A 16,884-nucleotide genomic window follows, 5' to 3' on the forward strand; every position below is an offset into this window, starting at 1 on the left:
TTTGCTGTGTCTGTCAGCGTAGTGTCCAGAGCATGGAGGCGCTACCAGGGGACAGGCCAGTACATCAGGAGACGTGGAGGAGGCCGTAGGAGGGCAACAACCCAGCAGCAGGACCGCTACCTCCGCCTTTGTGCAAGGAGGAGCAGGAGGAGTACTGCCAGAGCCCTGCAAAATGACCTCCAGCAGGCCACAAATGGGCATGTGTCTGCTCAAACGGCCAGAAACAGACTCCATGAGGGTGGTATGAGGGCCCGACATCCACAGGTGGGGGTTGTGCTTACAGCCCAACACCATGCAGGACGTTTGGCATTTGCCAGAGAACACCAAAATTGGCAAATTCGCCACTGGCGCCCTGTGCTCTTCACAGATGAAAGCAGGTTCACACTGAGCACGTGACAGATGTGACAGAGTCTGGAGACGCCGTGGAGAACGTTCTGCTGCCTGCAACATTCTCCAGCATGACCGGTTTGGCGGTGGGTCAGTCATGGTGTGGGGTGGCATTTCTTTGGGGGGCCGCACAGCCCTCCATGTGCTCGCAAGAGGTAGCCTGACTGCCATTAGGTACCGAGATGAGATCCTCAGACCCCTTGTGAGACCATATGCTGGTGCGGTTGGTCCTGGGTTCCTCTTAAGACAATGCTAGACCTCATGTGGCTGGAGTGTGTCAGCAGTTCCTGCAAGAGGAAGGCATTGATGCTATGGACTGGCCCGCCCGTTCCCCAGACCTGAATCCAATTGAGCACATCTGGGACATCATGTCTCGCTCCATCCACCAACGCCACGTTGCACCACAGACTGTCCAGGAGTTGGCGGATGCTTTAGTCCAGGTCTGGGAGGAGATCCCTCAGGAGACCATCCACCACCTCATCAGGAGCATGCCCAGGCATTGTAGGGAGGTCATACAGGCACGTGGAGGCCACACACACTACTGAGCCTCATTTTGACTTGTTTTAAGGACATTACATCAAAGTTGGATCAGCCTGTAGTGTGGTTTTCCACTTTAATTTTGAGTGTGACTCCAAATCCAGACCTCCATGGGTTGATAAATTGGATTTCCATTGATTATTTTGGTGTGATTTTGTTGTCAGCACATTCATCTATGTAAAGAAAAAAGTATTTAATAAGATTATTTCTTTCATTCAGATCTAGGATGTGTTGTTTAAGTGTTCCCTTTATTTTTTTGAGCAGTGTATAAAAACAGCATTTTACATCGGCGTGTGACGTTGATTAACTATTGTCCCTCAAATGCATCCGGTGAAATAGCGCTACAATTTACTAAATTACTATTCGAAAACATTTTTAAAATGTAATATTGTCATTCTAAGATTTATAGATTAACATCTCTTGAAAGCACCTGCAATGCCAGATTTAAAAATAACTTTACTGGGTAATCACACTTTGCGATAAAAGGGGATGCGATACTCAGAAAAATAGGCTACCGTTACAGGTCAGCGCCATCTTGGAACAATCGCATATCAAATCTACTCTTGTATACTATTGTCAATAATCCCTTACCTTTGATTATCTTCATCAGAAGGCACTTCCAGGAATCCCAGGTCCACAACAAATGTATTTTCGTTCGAAAAAGTTAATCCTTTATGTCCCAATAGCTTGTTGTTGTTAGCGCGTTCTGAAGGCTGCACCAAAAGTACCGTCGTCCGCGGGACTCCTTTCTTACCAAAATGGAAAAATAAAATATTTAAGTTCGTTCAAACATGTCAAACGTTGTATAACATAAATCTTTAGGGCCTTTTTCAACCAGAGCTCCAATAATATTCAAGGGGGATGATTGCATTGTCTTTCAAAACGTTTCGAAAGGGGAGGGTAGCCAGGGGCGCCGGCGTCATAATGGTGATGGCCCTCCCCATGTGACCACGTTCCACAGACTCTCATTCTGTCAGTTTTCACAGTAGAAGACTCACACCACTTTGTAAAGACTGGGGACATCTAGTGGAAGCAATAGGAAGTGCTCAATGAACCATAGCTCACGGTGTGATTTATAGGCAAAGTGATGAAGTTGAGTCTGCAATTCAGAATTCCACATCCTGTTACGATCTGTCTCGGGGTTTTGACTGCCATATGAGTTCTGTTATACTCACAGACACCATTCAAACAGTTTTAGAAACTTTAGGGTGTTTTCTATCCACAAGTAATAATTATATGCATATCCTAGCTTCTGAGTTTGAGTAGGAGGCCGTTTAAAATGGGCACCATTTTTTTTCAAAAATCGCTGTAGCGCCCCCTATCCTAGGCGACCGTTAAGCCCACAGCCAAGACAACGAAGGAGTGGCTCCGGGACAAGTCTCTGAATGTCCTTGAGTGGCCCAACCAGAGCCCAGACTTGAACCCGATTGAACATCTCTGGAGAGACATGAAAATACCTGTGCAGCGACGCTCCCCATCCAACCTGACAGAGCTTGAGAGGATCTGCAGAGAAGAATGGGAGAAACTCCACAAATACGCTTGTAGCTTCATACCTAAGAAGACTTGAGGCTGTAATCGCTGCCAAAGGGGCTCCAACAAAGTACTGAGTAAAGGGTCTGAATACTTATGTAAATGTGATTGTTTTTTTTTGTGTTAATACATTTACAAACATTTCTCTTCCTGTTTTTTGCTTTGTCATTATGGGGTATTGTGTGTCAATTGATTAGGGGAAAAAACAATTTGATACATTTTAGAATAAAGCTGTAACGTAACAAAATGTGGAAAAAGTCAAGGGGTCTGAAAACTTTCCGAATGCACTGTACGTCTATAATTATATTTGGGACTCTCTTGTTGTATTATTTCTATATTTCTTAATTCCTTTCTTCATATATGTGTATTGTTATCTACTAGCTAGGTAATACTGCACTGTTGGTTTGTATTGTTAGCTACTAGCTAGCTACTAATGCACTGTTGGTTTGTATTGTTAGCTACTCGCTAGGTACTACTGCACTGTTGGTTTGTTTTGTTTGCTACAAGCTAGGTATTACTGCACTGTTAGTTTGTATTGTTAGCTACTAGCTAGGTATTACTGCACTATTGGTTTGTATTGTTAGCTACTAGATTGGTACTACTGCACTGTTGGTTTGTATTGTTAGCTACTAGATAGGTACTACTACACTGCTGGAGCTAGGAACATAAGCATTTTGCTACACCCGTGATAACTGCAAAATATGTGTATGCTACTGTCGTGTCTTTGGCATCATTAAAAGGGAAGACTGTTATTTTATCAAATCAATTCTCTATAATTATTATTACGTGATTAAACTAAACATGTACAGTGAGGGAAAAAAGTATTTGATCCCCGGCTGATTTTGTACGTTTGCCCACTGACAAAGAAATGACCAGTCTATAATTTCAATGGTAGGTTTATTTGAACAGTGAGAGACAGAATAACAGCAAAAAAATCCAGAAAAACTCATGGCAAAAATGTTATAAAATGATTTGCATTTTAATGAGGGAAATAAGTATTTGACCCCTCTGCAAAACATGAATTAGTACTTGGTGGCAAAACCCTTGTTGGCAATCACAGAGGTCAGATGTTTCTTGTAGTTGGCCACCAGGTTTGCACACATCTCAGGAGGGATTTTCTCCCACTCCTCTTTGCAGATTTTCTCCAAGTCATTAAGGTTTTGAGGCTGACGTTTGGCAACTCGAACCTTCAGCTCCCTCCACAGATTTTCTATGGGATTAAGGTCTGGAGACTGGCTAGGCCACTCCAGGACCTTAATGTGCTTCTTCTTGAGCCACTCCTTTGTTGCCTTGGCCGTGTGTTTTGGGTCATGGTCATGCTGGAATACCCATCCTCGACCCATTTTCAATACCCTGGCTGAGGGAAGGAGGTTCTCACCCAAGATTTGACGGTACATGGCCAGGTCCATCGTCCCTTTGATGCGGTGAAGTTGTCCTGTCCCCTTAGCAGAAAAACACCCCCAAAGCATAATGTTTCCACCTCCATGTGTGGGGATGGTGTTCTTGGGGTCATAGGCAGCATTCCTCCTCCTCCAAACACGGCGAGTTGAGTTGATGCCAAAGAGCTCCATTTTGGTCTCATCTGACCACAACACTTTTACCCAGTTGTCCTCTGAATCATTCAGATGTTCATTGGAAACTTCAGATGGGCATGTATATGTGCTTTCCTTGAGCAGGGGGACCTCACGGGCGCTGCAGGATTTCAGTCCTTCACGGCGTAGTGTGTTACCAATTGTTTTCTTGGTGACTATGGTCCCAGCTGCCTTGAGATCATTGACAAGATCCTCCCGTGTAGTTCTGGGCTGATTCCTCACCGTTCTCATGATCATTGCAACTCCACGAGGTGAGATCTTGCATGGAGCCCCAGGCCGAGGGAGATTGACAGTTCTTTTGTGTTTCTTCCATTTGCGAATAATTGCACCAACTGTTGTCACCTTCTCACCAAGCTGCAAGCCCATTCCAGCCTTGTGTAGGTCTACAATCTTGTCCCTGAAATCCTTGGAGAGCTCTTTGGTCTTGGCCATGGTGGAGAGTTTGGAATCTGATTGATTGATTGCTTCTGTGGACAGGTGTCTTTTATACAGGTAACAAACTGAGATTAGGAGCACTCCCTTTAAGAGTGTGCTCCTAATCGCAGCTCGTTACCTGTATAAAAGACACCTGGGAGCCAGAAATCTTTCTGATTGAGAGGGGGTCAATTACTTATTTCCCTCATTAAAATGCAAATCAATTTATAACATTTTTGACATGCGTTTTTCTAGATATTTTTGTTGTTATTCTGTCTCTCACTGTTCAAATAAACCTACCATTAAAATTATAGACTGATCGTTTCTTTGTCAGTGGGCAAACGTACAAAATCAGCAGGGGATCAAATACTTTTTTCTCTCACTGTAGGGAATAGAATGCCGATGCAGTAATCCGTTTTATCTTTCCTTAATGGTCCTGGGCATCTGGGGCATAGCTATCTAACCACTGATACCCTCTGCTCCGCAACCCGACCCTTCTGCCTGCCATCTTTCCTCAGAGCCCCTGGCTCTGGCACAATGCATAGACAGTGTTTCTATGACTGTCATTCTGTTCTGACATAAAAATATTAACACAGCTAAAAGGAAAAGTGGCTAACCATAGTCCCCAGGCTAACCATAGTCCTAAGTAGGGGTGTGCCCACATGGCCATACTTGTATTCTAAATCATATCCATAAATTTACATTTGATAGTCGGATTGGATGATACTCGTAATCTGAAATAAACTGAAGTGTTTTAATATTGCTAAATAGATTTTGGCAAAATACCTTCCCTGCACGTTCTCACTTCTGTGGTGGCTAATTTCCGCATTACCAAATGAGGATTTACAAACACACCAGTCCGAGTTAAAACTACATCTTTAATACTTAAGATACTTTTGCAAAAGTTCTTGACCTCACCAATGCATTCTCTCGAATAAATCATTTAATGAGGTGCTTACAGAATGGCTCAGGGATCTTTTATAGCAACGATACAGCCCCTTCAACGTACATTGACAAACCACAGATACTTAGTAACAGTTCACAAAGGTTACGTTTTGTATGACAGATATCAATAAAACACATCAGACAGTAACTGCTATGTCAACAGGATGAATGGTATAGCCCAGTATCTGGTCTCCTTAGAACTGTCCCTCCCTGGTACGGTATTGAACAGAACTATTTCATCCAATGGCATATATCAATTGTCAACTCTAGATACTCCCATCTCAAGCAAACCCCCTCTTGACCCCACTCCTGGACAGGCTCACTGGAGGGAGTGAGCCTCTAGGCCATATATTATCACAGGATAAGTGTGAGATCTAAGAGACCATGGTCCCAGACACTGCCATAAACCTCTCCACAATAAGGAAAAGGAGGGTGTGACTTGCTCACAGACATTGTGGAGACAAGTCATTGGTTCCCCAGTAATCACGCCATCCCTTCACATGGTTTAAGCATAGGTAAAGAGACATTCACATATGAAGACAATATTTCATTCAGTCCTCCTCTCTTGCTGATATTCTGCAGAGCAACAGAGACAAGTAAAAGACAAGTCTGACCTCTTCCCCTCTCTGGGCCCCAAGTGTCTGAGCCCCAGCTAAGGGAAATGTGTAACTGAAAAGACACCAGAGTCCAATGGACATTTTCTAATGACAAGTACCTCAAATAAGCATATTATACTAATAAAACATCTTAATTATCTATGTTACCCAACTAATTCTGATTCGTCCACGACACTTCAAAAGAACTGCAGATTAGGAGCAGCATGCGGCGGGTTGCGTGTATGTACAGTTGAAGTCTGAAGTTTACATACACCTTACATACAGCCAAAAACATTTAAACTTGCTGGCATGCATCCCAATTTTTTTATTTTTTTTGCCCCACCAAGATTTACATGCTAAAATCGCCACTGTAGCCAAGACTTAATCAATATTTTGTTTTGTCTCATTTATTGATATGGATATAGCCTCTACGTGATGGGGTTGTGTAACGCAAATGACTATAACGAGCCTACATATAGAATGGAATTCGCACTCAAACAATCAAAATGCCTAATATAAGTCCGTGCTCCCAAATAGTAGAAATAGTGTGATTCATAAGGTTACATGATTCATTAGCCCCACATGGCTATAAAAATAAATTAGGCAATTATATGGCCATTAAATAACACACAACACCATGGCATATTTAGATAGTGGAATAGCCCTAGCCTAAATCATATTTACTTTCTGTTTTGCAGCTCAGGCGGTTTTTCTAGACAATGCTCTTCTGTGTCTTTATTATATAATTCTCACAGAAGTCATTTGCTGAAGGCCCAAGCCTATACTACGCCATCTACTGGTACAATGCCGTTCTAAAACAAGATCTAGACTTTTATTTTGGAAATGAAACCGGAAGCTGCAAAACAACTCTAACGTCTGGGCAGAGTTGCTTGATTGACTAGCAGCATTCGGCTTTGCAGATGCCACATTCCAGACAGACGTTTGTGCATATAAAAAAGATCTGTAACCGAGTAAAGGGAGACGTAAAGTAAACATTTAAGTGTAAATGTTCATTCATGGTCGTAACATAGTACGTTTACCGATTTCCTTTTTACGGTTACATTACATGTTTCACGCACGGCTTTTCTTACGATCCTATGTCCTGGAGGAGGAGGAGTCGGTGGCACCAACCCCCTTCTCATGTAATGGGGTAGGGCCATCCCAAGGATCCCGGAACGTACGGACGGTTACACTGTGGTAGTGGGGAACAGGAAGTTCCGGACAGGCGCGCAACATTCTTCAGACTAAGGAAAGCGTGCAGTCAAGAAGATAACCATTGTGTCCGTTTCTATTTATTACTACAGGTATGTAATAGAATGTTTAAACTTTATAATATCGAAAGAACATGTCATGCCATGCTAGGTAACAAATCTATTAAGGTAATATCACGTTTGGTTAAGGTTTGATGTGTTATTTTTGTGTCAAACAGAATGAAGAACGTGATAACTACTTGACAAGTTACATAACTAGAGACTTGGTTTGTCTGAGAGGATATACATACTTTTCTCAAGGTAATTTCATAAAGAATACATTTATTTGATATTTCTGAGTTCGTTTTGCATTATTGGTTTTGTGTAAAATTCACGAGTTGGAACAATGGCGGCGCCCACTCGGTCTGCGTAAACGGACTTCCGGCAGTGCGGGTGCAGCAGAGAGAGACCATTTGACGGTTGTACTACTGTTTTGAAGCTGAAAGTAATTATCCGTTTTCGACATGTGTAGTAATATTCAGATACTTTCAGTTGTTTCAATCTTTATAAATGTTAGTATTTACATTTACGTCATTTAGCAGACGCTCTTTTCCAGAGCGACTTACAAATTGGTGCATTCACCTTATGATATCCAGTGGACCAACTACTTTACAATAGTACATCTATATCTTTTTTTGAGGGGGTTAGAAGGATTACTTAATCCTATCCCAGGTATTCCTTAGAGGTGGGGTTTCAGGTGTCTCCTGGCGTCGTGAGGGAGCTTGTTCCATCATTGGGGTGCCAGAGCAGTGAACAGTTTTGACTGGGCTGAGCGGGAACTGTGCTTCCGCAGAGGTAGGGAGGCGAGCAGGCCAGAGGTGGATGAACGCAGTGCCCTTCTTTGGGTGTAGGGACTGATCAGAGCCTGAAGGTACGGAGGTGCCGTTCCCCTCACAGCTCCGTAGGCAAGCACCATGGTCTTGTAGCAGATGCGAGCTTCAACTGGAAGCCAGTGGAGTGTGCGGAGGAGCGGGGTGACGTGAGAGAACTTGGGAAGGTTGAACACCAGACGGGCTGCGGCGTTCTGGATGAGTTGTAGGGGTTTAATGGCACAGGCAGGGAGCCCCGCCAACAGCGAGTTGCAGTAATCCAGACAGGAGATGACAAGTGCCTGGATTAGGACCTGCGCCGCTTCCTGTGTGAGGCAGGGTCGTACTCTGCGAATGTTGTGGAGCATGAACCTACAGGATCGGGTCACCACCTTGATGTTAGCGGAGAACGACAGGGTGTTGTCCAGGGTCACGCTAAGGCTCTTAGCACTCTGGGAGGAGGACACAATGGAGTTGTCAACCGTGATGGCGAGATCATGGAACGGGCAGTCCTTCCCCGGGAGTATGGTATAGTATGGTGTGAACGGAAATGCTATTGGTTTTGTAACAATATTTTGAAGACAAGGTTATTCAGGAAAATAGTACATAATACAAACTAGCTGCAACCTTGTAATACATGGTTTTTGTCATGTATGCATGTATGTAAATTCAGTGTATCTACTATAGATTAAGTGCACTTAAGTTGCATTGCCTAATTTAAAGCATGTACTTTGTGTCTAATGTGAATTAATTAATGTTTTGTTGCCAATGCTTAGCTACCAGATCTATTGAAATGAGATCAGTGCTTGACTTGGACAGGAGCTCACCGGAGCTGAGTACAGTCACCTCAAATTTCTACTGTTTGAGCTCATGTTCCTCTTATAGAATATTAGCTCAACAGTATTGTGGAGCTCCTGCACCTAAATATAAACAGTACCGGCACCTATTTCAAGTCAAACACTGACTTGGATAATTGAAAAATAAGAAATATAATATATTTTTAGAAAATAAAGAAAATGCCAGAACTTTCAAGACTAACTTTTGTGTCTGTTTCTCTTTAATACTACTGCCCGACTAGAATTAAGTCTGAGGCCGGTAACATCAACAGTGAGGACAGACCCAGCCTGCCTCTCTCCTTCCACACTGAGTCCAAACCTACAGTCACTGGGTCCTGATTGTGACAGTGGAGCCCAGTTTGCACTGCAGGATCCAGAGAAGGCATCAGTGAAGCTGGAAGACTGCAGTCAAACACTGGAGCTGAATGTCAACATTAAAGATGAAGAGGAGGAGGAGGAGAAGATAGAACCTGCTCTTACCATGAGAAACAGATGTCCCTATCTAAGTTTGTTATTCGTTCCAACTTCCCACTGTGAATGAAAGTTGCAGTAGAACTGTTTCAATGAGAAAGTAATGTTATTTCATGCTACTGAGACTTGCATGGTTTGACACCAGTATTGTTCTATGAAATGAGTCTGTCATTATTAACCCTTGTGATAGTGAGTGGATGATGTACAGAGCATTCAGAAAGTATTCAGATCCCTTGACTTTTTCCATATAATGTTACGTTACAGCCTTGTTCTAAAATGGATAAAAAATATAAATAATCCTCATGACAAAGTGAAAACATTTGCTTCCTGTTTCCATTGATCATCCTTGAGATGTTTATATAACTTGGAGTTCATCTGTGGTAAATTCAATGAATTGGACATGATTTGGAAAGGCAAACACCTGTCTATATAAGGTCCCACAGTTGACAGTTCATGTCAGAGCAAAAACCAAACCATGAGGTCGAAGGAATTGTCTGTAGAGCTCTGTGACAGGATTGTGTCGAGGCACAGATCTGGGGAATGGTACCAAAACATTTCTGCAGCTTTGAAGGTCCCCAAGAACACAGTGTCCTCTCCATCATTCTCTAATGGAAGAAGTTTGGAACCACCAAGACTCTTCCAATAGCTGGCCGGCCAGCCAAACTGAACAAGCTGGGGAGAAGGGCCTTAGTCAGGGAGGTGACCAAGAACCTGATGGTCACTCTGACAGAGCTCCAGAGTTCCTCTGCGGAGATGGGAGAACCTTCCAGAAGGACAACCATCTCTGCATTACTCCACCAATTAGGCCTTTATGGTAGAGTGGCCAGACGGAAGCCACCCCTCAGTAAAAGGCACGTGAAAGCCCACTTGGAGTTTGCCAAAAGGCACCTAAAGGACTCTGACAATGAGAAACAAGATTCTCTGGTTGGATGAAATCAAGATTAAACTCTTTGGCCTGAATGCCAAGCGTGATGTCTGGGGGAAACCTGGCACTATCCCTACGGGGAAGTATGGTGGTGGCAGCATCATGCTGTGGGGATGTTTTTCAGCGGCAGGGCCTTGAAGACTAGTCAGGATCGAGGGGAAAGATGAACAGAGAAAAGCACAGAGAGATCCTTGATGAAAACCTGCTCCAGAGTGCTCAGGACCTCCGACTGGGGCGGAGGTTCACAAATCCAACAGGACAATGACACTAAGCACACAGGCAAAACAACGCAAGAGTGGCTTCAGGACAATTCTCAATGTCCTTGAGTGGCCCAACCAGAGACCGGTCTTGAACCCGTTCAAAGTTCTCTGGAGAGTCCTGAAAATAGCTGTGCAGCGACGCTCCCATCCAACCTGACAGAGCTTGAGAGGATCTGCAGAGAAGAATGGGAGAAACTCCCCAAATACAGGTGTGCCAAGTTTGTAGCGTCATACCCAAGAAGACTCAAGGCTGTACTCGCTGCCAAAGGTGCTTCAATAAAGTACTGAGTAAAGGGTCTGAATACTTATGTAAATGTGATAACAGTTATTTTTTTAATTTGCAAACATGAAAAAATACAGTTTTACTTTGTCATTATGGGGTATTGTGTGTAGCTTGATGAGGGGGAAAAAACATTTGAATCATTTTAGAAAAACCTTGTAATGCCTCAAAATGTGGAAAAAGTCAAGGGATCTGAATACTTTCCGAATACACTGTTACCCGGTGCAGCCAGTAGACGACTTAGATAATTGAACAGGAAGAAATATAATATATTTTTAGAGAATAAAGAAAGTGCCAGAACTGTCAAGACAATGACTTTGTGTCCGTTTCTCTTTATTACTACATCAACAGTGAGGACAGACCCAGCCTGCCTCTCTCCTTCCACACTGAGTCCAAACCTACAGTCACTGGGTCCTGATTGTGACAGTGGAGCCCAGTTTGCACTGCAGGATCCAGAGATGGCATCAGTGAAGCTGGAAGACTGCAGTCAAACACTGGAGCTGAATGTCAACATTAAAGATGAAGAGGAGGAGGAGATTGGGAAATCTGTTTCTCATGGTAAGCACAAGTTCTTTCTAAGTTTGTTGTTCGTCCCAACTTCCCTCTGTGCATGAAAAGTTGCTGTAGAATGAGTCTGTGTAGTGACTAACCCTTGTGATGGTGGTGGAGGATATAATGGCTCATAAGTTTCACTCCTTTTGTACCTTTTTAGTTTTTGACTCGTACCCCCTTTTAGAATAGTTGTATTCTCTTTTTGTGTTGTACAGCCTACTGATATGGATACATGTCACAAATTACAGTAGGAAGAGGACTGGCCATCCCCTTGAGCCTGGTTACTCTCTACGTTTCATCCTAGGTTCCTGTTTTCTAGGGAGATTTTCCTAGCCACTGTGCTTCTACATCTGCATTGCTTACTCTTTGGTGTTTTAGGCTGGGTTTCTGGAAAGCACTTTGTGACAACTGCTGATGTAAAAAGGGCTTCATAAAATACATTTGATTGACATGTGTATCACACCAACTGACTGGTTCTTCTGATGTTGTTCACACAGGAGACCTTGTTGAGACATTCTCTACATCCAGAGAGCAACAGCAGGAAGATCACAGAGCTAAGAGGTTTCACCATTGCCCACATTGTGAGGAGATTTTGCCATTTCTATCAAAGCTAAAAATACACCTAAAAATACACACAGGAAAGAATCTGTATTCCTGCACTGACTGTGGGAAGAGCTTCACAACATCAACTAAGCTAAAAGTTCATCAGAGAACGCACACAAGAGAGAAGCCTTACTCCTGCTCTGACTGTGGGAAGAGTTTCTCCCGATTGGATAACTTAAACACACATGAACGTATACATACAGGAGAGAAGCCTTACTACTGCTCTGACTGTGGAAAATGCTTTAAAACAACAGCTGAGCTAAAACTTCACCAGAGAACACACACAGGGGAGAAGCCTTACTTATGCTCTGACTGTGGGGCGAGTTTCTCTCGGCTGGGCCACTTAAAAGTACATGAACGTATGCATACAGGAGAGAAACCTTACCCCTGCTTTAATTGTGTAAAATGCTTCACAACATCAACTGATCTAAAGGTTCATCAGAGAACACATACAGGAGAGAAGCCTTACTTATGCTCTGACTGTGGGTTGAGTTTCTCTCGACTAGACCACATAAAACTACATGAACGTGTACATACAGGAGAGAAGCCGTACATCTGCTCTGACTGTGGAAAATGTTTTAAAACAACAGCTGAGCTAAAAGGTCATCAGAGAACACACACAGGAGAGAAACCTTACTCCTGCTCTGACTGTGGAAAGAGTTTCTCTCAACTGGGCCAGTTAAAAATACATGAACGTAAACATACAGGACAGAAGCCTTACTCCTGCTTTTATTGTGTAAAATGCTTCACAACATCAACTGAGCTAAAAGGTCATCAGAGAACACACACAGGAGAGAAGCCTTACTCCTGCTCTGACTGTAGGAAGAGTTTCTCTCAACCAAGCCACTTAAAAAGACACTGAGGTATACATAAAGGGGAGAAGCCTTCCTTCTACTCTGACGATGGAAAATGTTTTAAATCATCAGCGGAGCTAAAAGGTCATCAGAGATCACACACAGGAGAGAAACCTTACTTCTGCTCTTACTGCAGCAAGAGTTTCTCCCGATTGGGTAATGTTAAAATACACCAACGGATACACACTGGAGAAAAGCCTTATCACTGCACTGACTGTGAGAAGAGATTCTCTCAACAGAGCAATTTAAAAAGACACCAAAGTATACATAAAGGAGAGAAGCCTCATCAGTTCTCTCAGACCAGCTAAGATTAGACACTCCACTTAATTATCATAAAATAATTGGCAATGTTGAATTGGATCAAATGAAGAAAGCGTAGAACACTCTACTGTAATCCTATTGTTTCTCACTGTGAGAGAACTGTGCAGAGGAAAGGGAGTGTTTATAGAATGTTAGCCTCTCTTTACTTTAGTGATCAGTGTGCACCTTGTCAGTTTTGGTGAGTGTTGTTAGCTTCTACTGTAAAGATATTGAGATGACCTTGGATTTGCCCTTGGGGTTGAATATCCTCTGTGAGGCGTCTCACTATGGATTCTGATGGTTGACTGGGTGGTACTGCTTCCCTCTGCAGATTTCTGTGGGAATGAGCTGGTAGACACAACATACACTGAGTGTACAAAACATTAAGGACACCTGTTCTTTCCATGACATAGACTGACCAGGTGAACCCAGGTGAAAGATATCATCCTTGATGCTGTTTATTTTTTATGGATCCCCATTAGCTTTTAGCAGAAAACAACAAACAGCAGTTGGAATGGGCTAAGGAATGAAAACACTGGACACTGGAGAATTTGAACAACATTGCCTGGTCTGATGAATCCCTGATCCTGCTGTTTCATGCTGATGGTAGGACTAGGGTATGGAAAAACCTGAGTACATGCATTCATGCTGTGTGTCAGCATTGCAGGCTGGTGGTGGTTGTGTGATGGTTTGTTTTCATGGCACACATTGGGCATTTCATGCCAAATAATGTCCCCCGGCCAAATAGTGTCCCCCTCTACGTCACAATGGGATTGGATAAACTATTAGCGTCCGTTGCTATACCAATGGTGTGATGACCTAATGATTAGAATTTTGGAGATCATTACAGCCTAAATTACGTTCTTTTCATCATCGCTATGGAAACAAGGCTGATTTCCACGACAATTTCGCTGTTTAAAAGTTTTGTTTAGCTAATCATGAATTCGTACTACTTTTTGGTACCTTGTTAACATTACAACATGAAATCCATGTCTTAAATGTTGCTACATTTCAGAAATGGCAAAGAACACGTGTAATCTGCTTGACACATTAAAGTGTCTTAACTTATAGATCACGAAGTCAGCTAATTTCCATTTGATTCATAAACGGGCTTGTCTGGCTGTCCTGTTTTATTTTAACTGTTATTTTAACCTAGCCCTTGTGGTTGAGTATATGTATGTATCTATTGTAGGTCCTAGCATACAACAATGAATAATGTGTAACAAATAAATACCATCAAAGGATACCTGGCAATATTTAAGATTGTAATACATAAACTCTGATTGTTTTTTGGTACAGTTGTCATTCATTTATTTTCACAGATTATTTTTTGTACACACATGGCAGACAGAAATACTTAATTCTGGTGTGTGGAATAAAGAGGTGGGTGTGAGGTTCTGCCTGTCACTTGTTCTCAACAGACAGTCTCGGAAGGGGGACTTGAAGAGGGAGACTGCGAAGTCCAGGCACTGCTGCTCTCCTTGTTCTGAGTGTTTGCAGTACTAGTAGTTTTTACTTCATCTGTGTATCTCACATATTATATGCCCAGTATGATATGGCTCGCAAACTTTATTAGCAGATAATGACAACATGACAATAACAGTAGCTTTAAATTATGTAATGAGGAGGGGATGGGATGAGTGGGCAGATTGTTGGGAAATCAGAAGTCACTAGATGCAGAATTTCATCTGGAGGGAGAGGAGAGAAAGAGTTAAAAGATGAGGAAGGAGGCAGAAGCAAGAGATGCTTGATCAGGTGCTGTGGCTAATTCTTCTTGTCACTTGTCCTCGACAGGCAGCCAGTCTCAGTCAGGGGTTCAATAACAGGGGCCTGGTTTAGTTGGAAGCCCTCTCGGCACGTCAAGGTACAGGCCGAGAGAAGGATAAAAAAACAAAAACAGGATAAAACATTTTAAGTCCTTTAGCCTCCTACTCTATCTTTGTAGTGTTTGACCTAATGGGGCTTGGATAGGTGTAGCAATGTGGTGATGACTCAACAAATCTAGAACTTCCAGATATACAAACACTAACTAGAAACCAATGTCCAATTCCATGCCAACCCTGGCCTAAAATTTGATTTGGAATTGGACACCAAAGATGAATGGTTAGGAAGAAGGGGTTAAGGACCAGTAAGGAACTGGTCAATTGAACATTTTACTTGCAATGAATACATTTAATATGCAAATGTTTACATTTACATCCAATTTGAGCAAGTTTCAAATATTTACCAGCAAACAAATGGAAAAATATACAAATATTTACAGATACATATGGTTTATACTTACCAACTTCATTGCCAATATCTGCAAGAAAACACATCTTTATAATACAAATTTAAAACAATATTACAACAGGTTATTAAGGTTATTTCCCATAACATACTTTATACAACAAGATGCAATGTAGTAAAATACCTACTGTCTTGAGGCGGGGAGCCGACCAAGCAGTGAAAACAATGGTTGGGAAAACATCAGACAAAACAGATGATGGACACGATGGACAGACAAATTCCCGCACATTGACGACATGAGACAAACAAGACACGTTAAAATACTTGCCGCATCTCCTGCACCGGGCCACCCCCTTACCTTCTCTCACATATTTCCAACAGAAGCAGTGGATACTGACCTCTGTGTAGGGTGTGGACACCTTGCGAGGCCTGGACCCAGGACAGGGACTGGAATCGGGACTGGGAAATGGTGCCAGGTGCCCAGCCTGAAAACAAGAGAAAATATGTTTTCTCATGGATTTCTGATGGTATCGTGCCATGGAGGGTTGCTCATCTCTGCAGAGAGTAAGACTGTTTCAAGATGACCTCAGGAGCACCGTGGGTGTTGAAGATGTCCATCATTGCCTTGGAGGTGGCCTCGCCAGTCTTGTCCTTGATGGGTATTATACAACATGAAAATTGCTTTTTTGGTTCCAAGCACACTTTTTAATGGGTTACAGAAGGGAATTTAGAGTTAAGCATTACTGACCTTAATGGGTATTGCCTCCACCCACTTGGTGTAATAATCGTTTGCCGTCAGACACCAGCGGTTATCATTCCTGGATTTCGTGAAGGGTCCGATGAGGTCCACCCCTAACATTTAAAATGTTAGGTTACTTTACTCTTACCCGTATCTGTGTCATACAGTATGCAGTTTTCATATTTGTACGGATACTGACACAAACATTTGATCATATTGAAGTCTGCTGTGGTCAAATAAAGCAACCATTTAAAAAACAACTTATCAATGCAAAATTTGCATCGTGACACACTTACCGATCATGTGCCATGATGAAACAACTTTGATGGGCTTCAACTCCAGCGCCACAGTCTTCACCCTCTCAAACTTCTGGCAGGATAGACAGGTACTGACCTATAAGCACAAAATTACAAATTGAAACACTGTGTGCGCTCTATGACATTCATCGAAATCATAATATTTTCAGATATAAAAGCATGTGATTTATAAACAAAAGGTTATTTCACTTGCCCAGCTGTCCACATCCTTGACAATTCCACGCCAGAAGAAGCGTAGGTTGGTTTTGGCAATCATGCGCTTCACTCCGAAATGTCCAGCATGCATCTCTGTCAGCATGGCCTCCTCCTCCTCCTTAGTGAAAATCACCGTCCTCTGTGGCTGGGCATCCTTCCCCCGTAGATACATGTGTGTCTTGACTTTCCCTCCTGGGTGAGGATCAAAGAGAGCCCCCCCTCCCCTCCCACCAGAGAGGAAGGGGGGGAAGTTGGCTAGTTTT

The 16,884-nt window shown here is 42.8% G+C and overlaps 1 protein-coding gene across 1 annotated transcript; it reads left to right on the top strand.

Annotated features, from left to right (window-relative positions):
- The first annotated feature begins 6,889 nt into the window (after window positions 1–6,889).
- Window positions 6,890–14,437, top strand: LOC106576008 (uncharacterized). Its single transcript, XM_082964424.1, has 4 exons — window positions 6,890–7,305; window positions 7,431–9,402; window positions 11,184–11,390; window positions 11,882–14,437. Exons 2-4 carry the CDS (start codon window positions 9,378–9,380, stop codon window positions 12,847–12,849), a joined length of 1,200 nt encoding a protein of 399 aa, XP_082820550.1. The 5' UTR covers window positions 6,890–7,305; window positions 7,431–9,377; the 3' UTR covers window positions 12,850–14,437.
- The last annotated feature ends 2,447 nt before the right edge of the window (window positions 14,438–16,884 follow it).

This window comes from Salmo salar, chromosome 17, assembly GCF_965601325.2.
Source record: "Salmo salar chromosome 17, fSalSal1, whole genome shotgun sequence".
Classification (NCBI taxonomy): domain Eukaryota; kingdom Metazoa; phylum Chordata; class Actinopteri; order Salmoniformes; family Salmonidae; genus Salmo; species Salmo salar.

What these genes read in the sequence shown, in the direction of transcription:
- LOC106576008 (XM_082964424.1), top strand. Translation starts at nt 9,378, where the DNA reads ATGAGAAACAGATGTCCCTATCTAA. An exon ending in AAACAGATGTCCCTATCTAA is followed by an intron (nt 9,403 to 11,183) that starts GTTTGTTATTCG and finishes CTACATCAACAG; the next exon opens with TGAGGACAGACCCAGCCTGC. An exon ending in TGGGAAATCTGTTTCTCATG is followed by an intron (nt 11,391 to 11,881) that starts GTAAGCACAAGT and finishes TTGTTCACACAG; the next exon opens with GAGACCTTGTTGAGACATTC.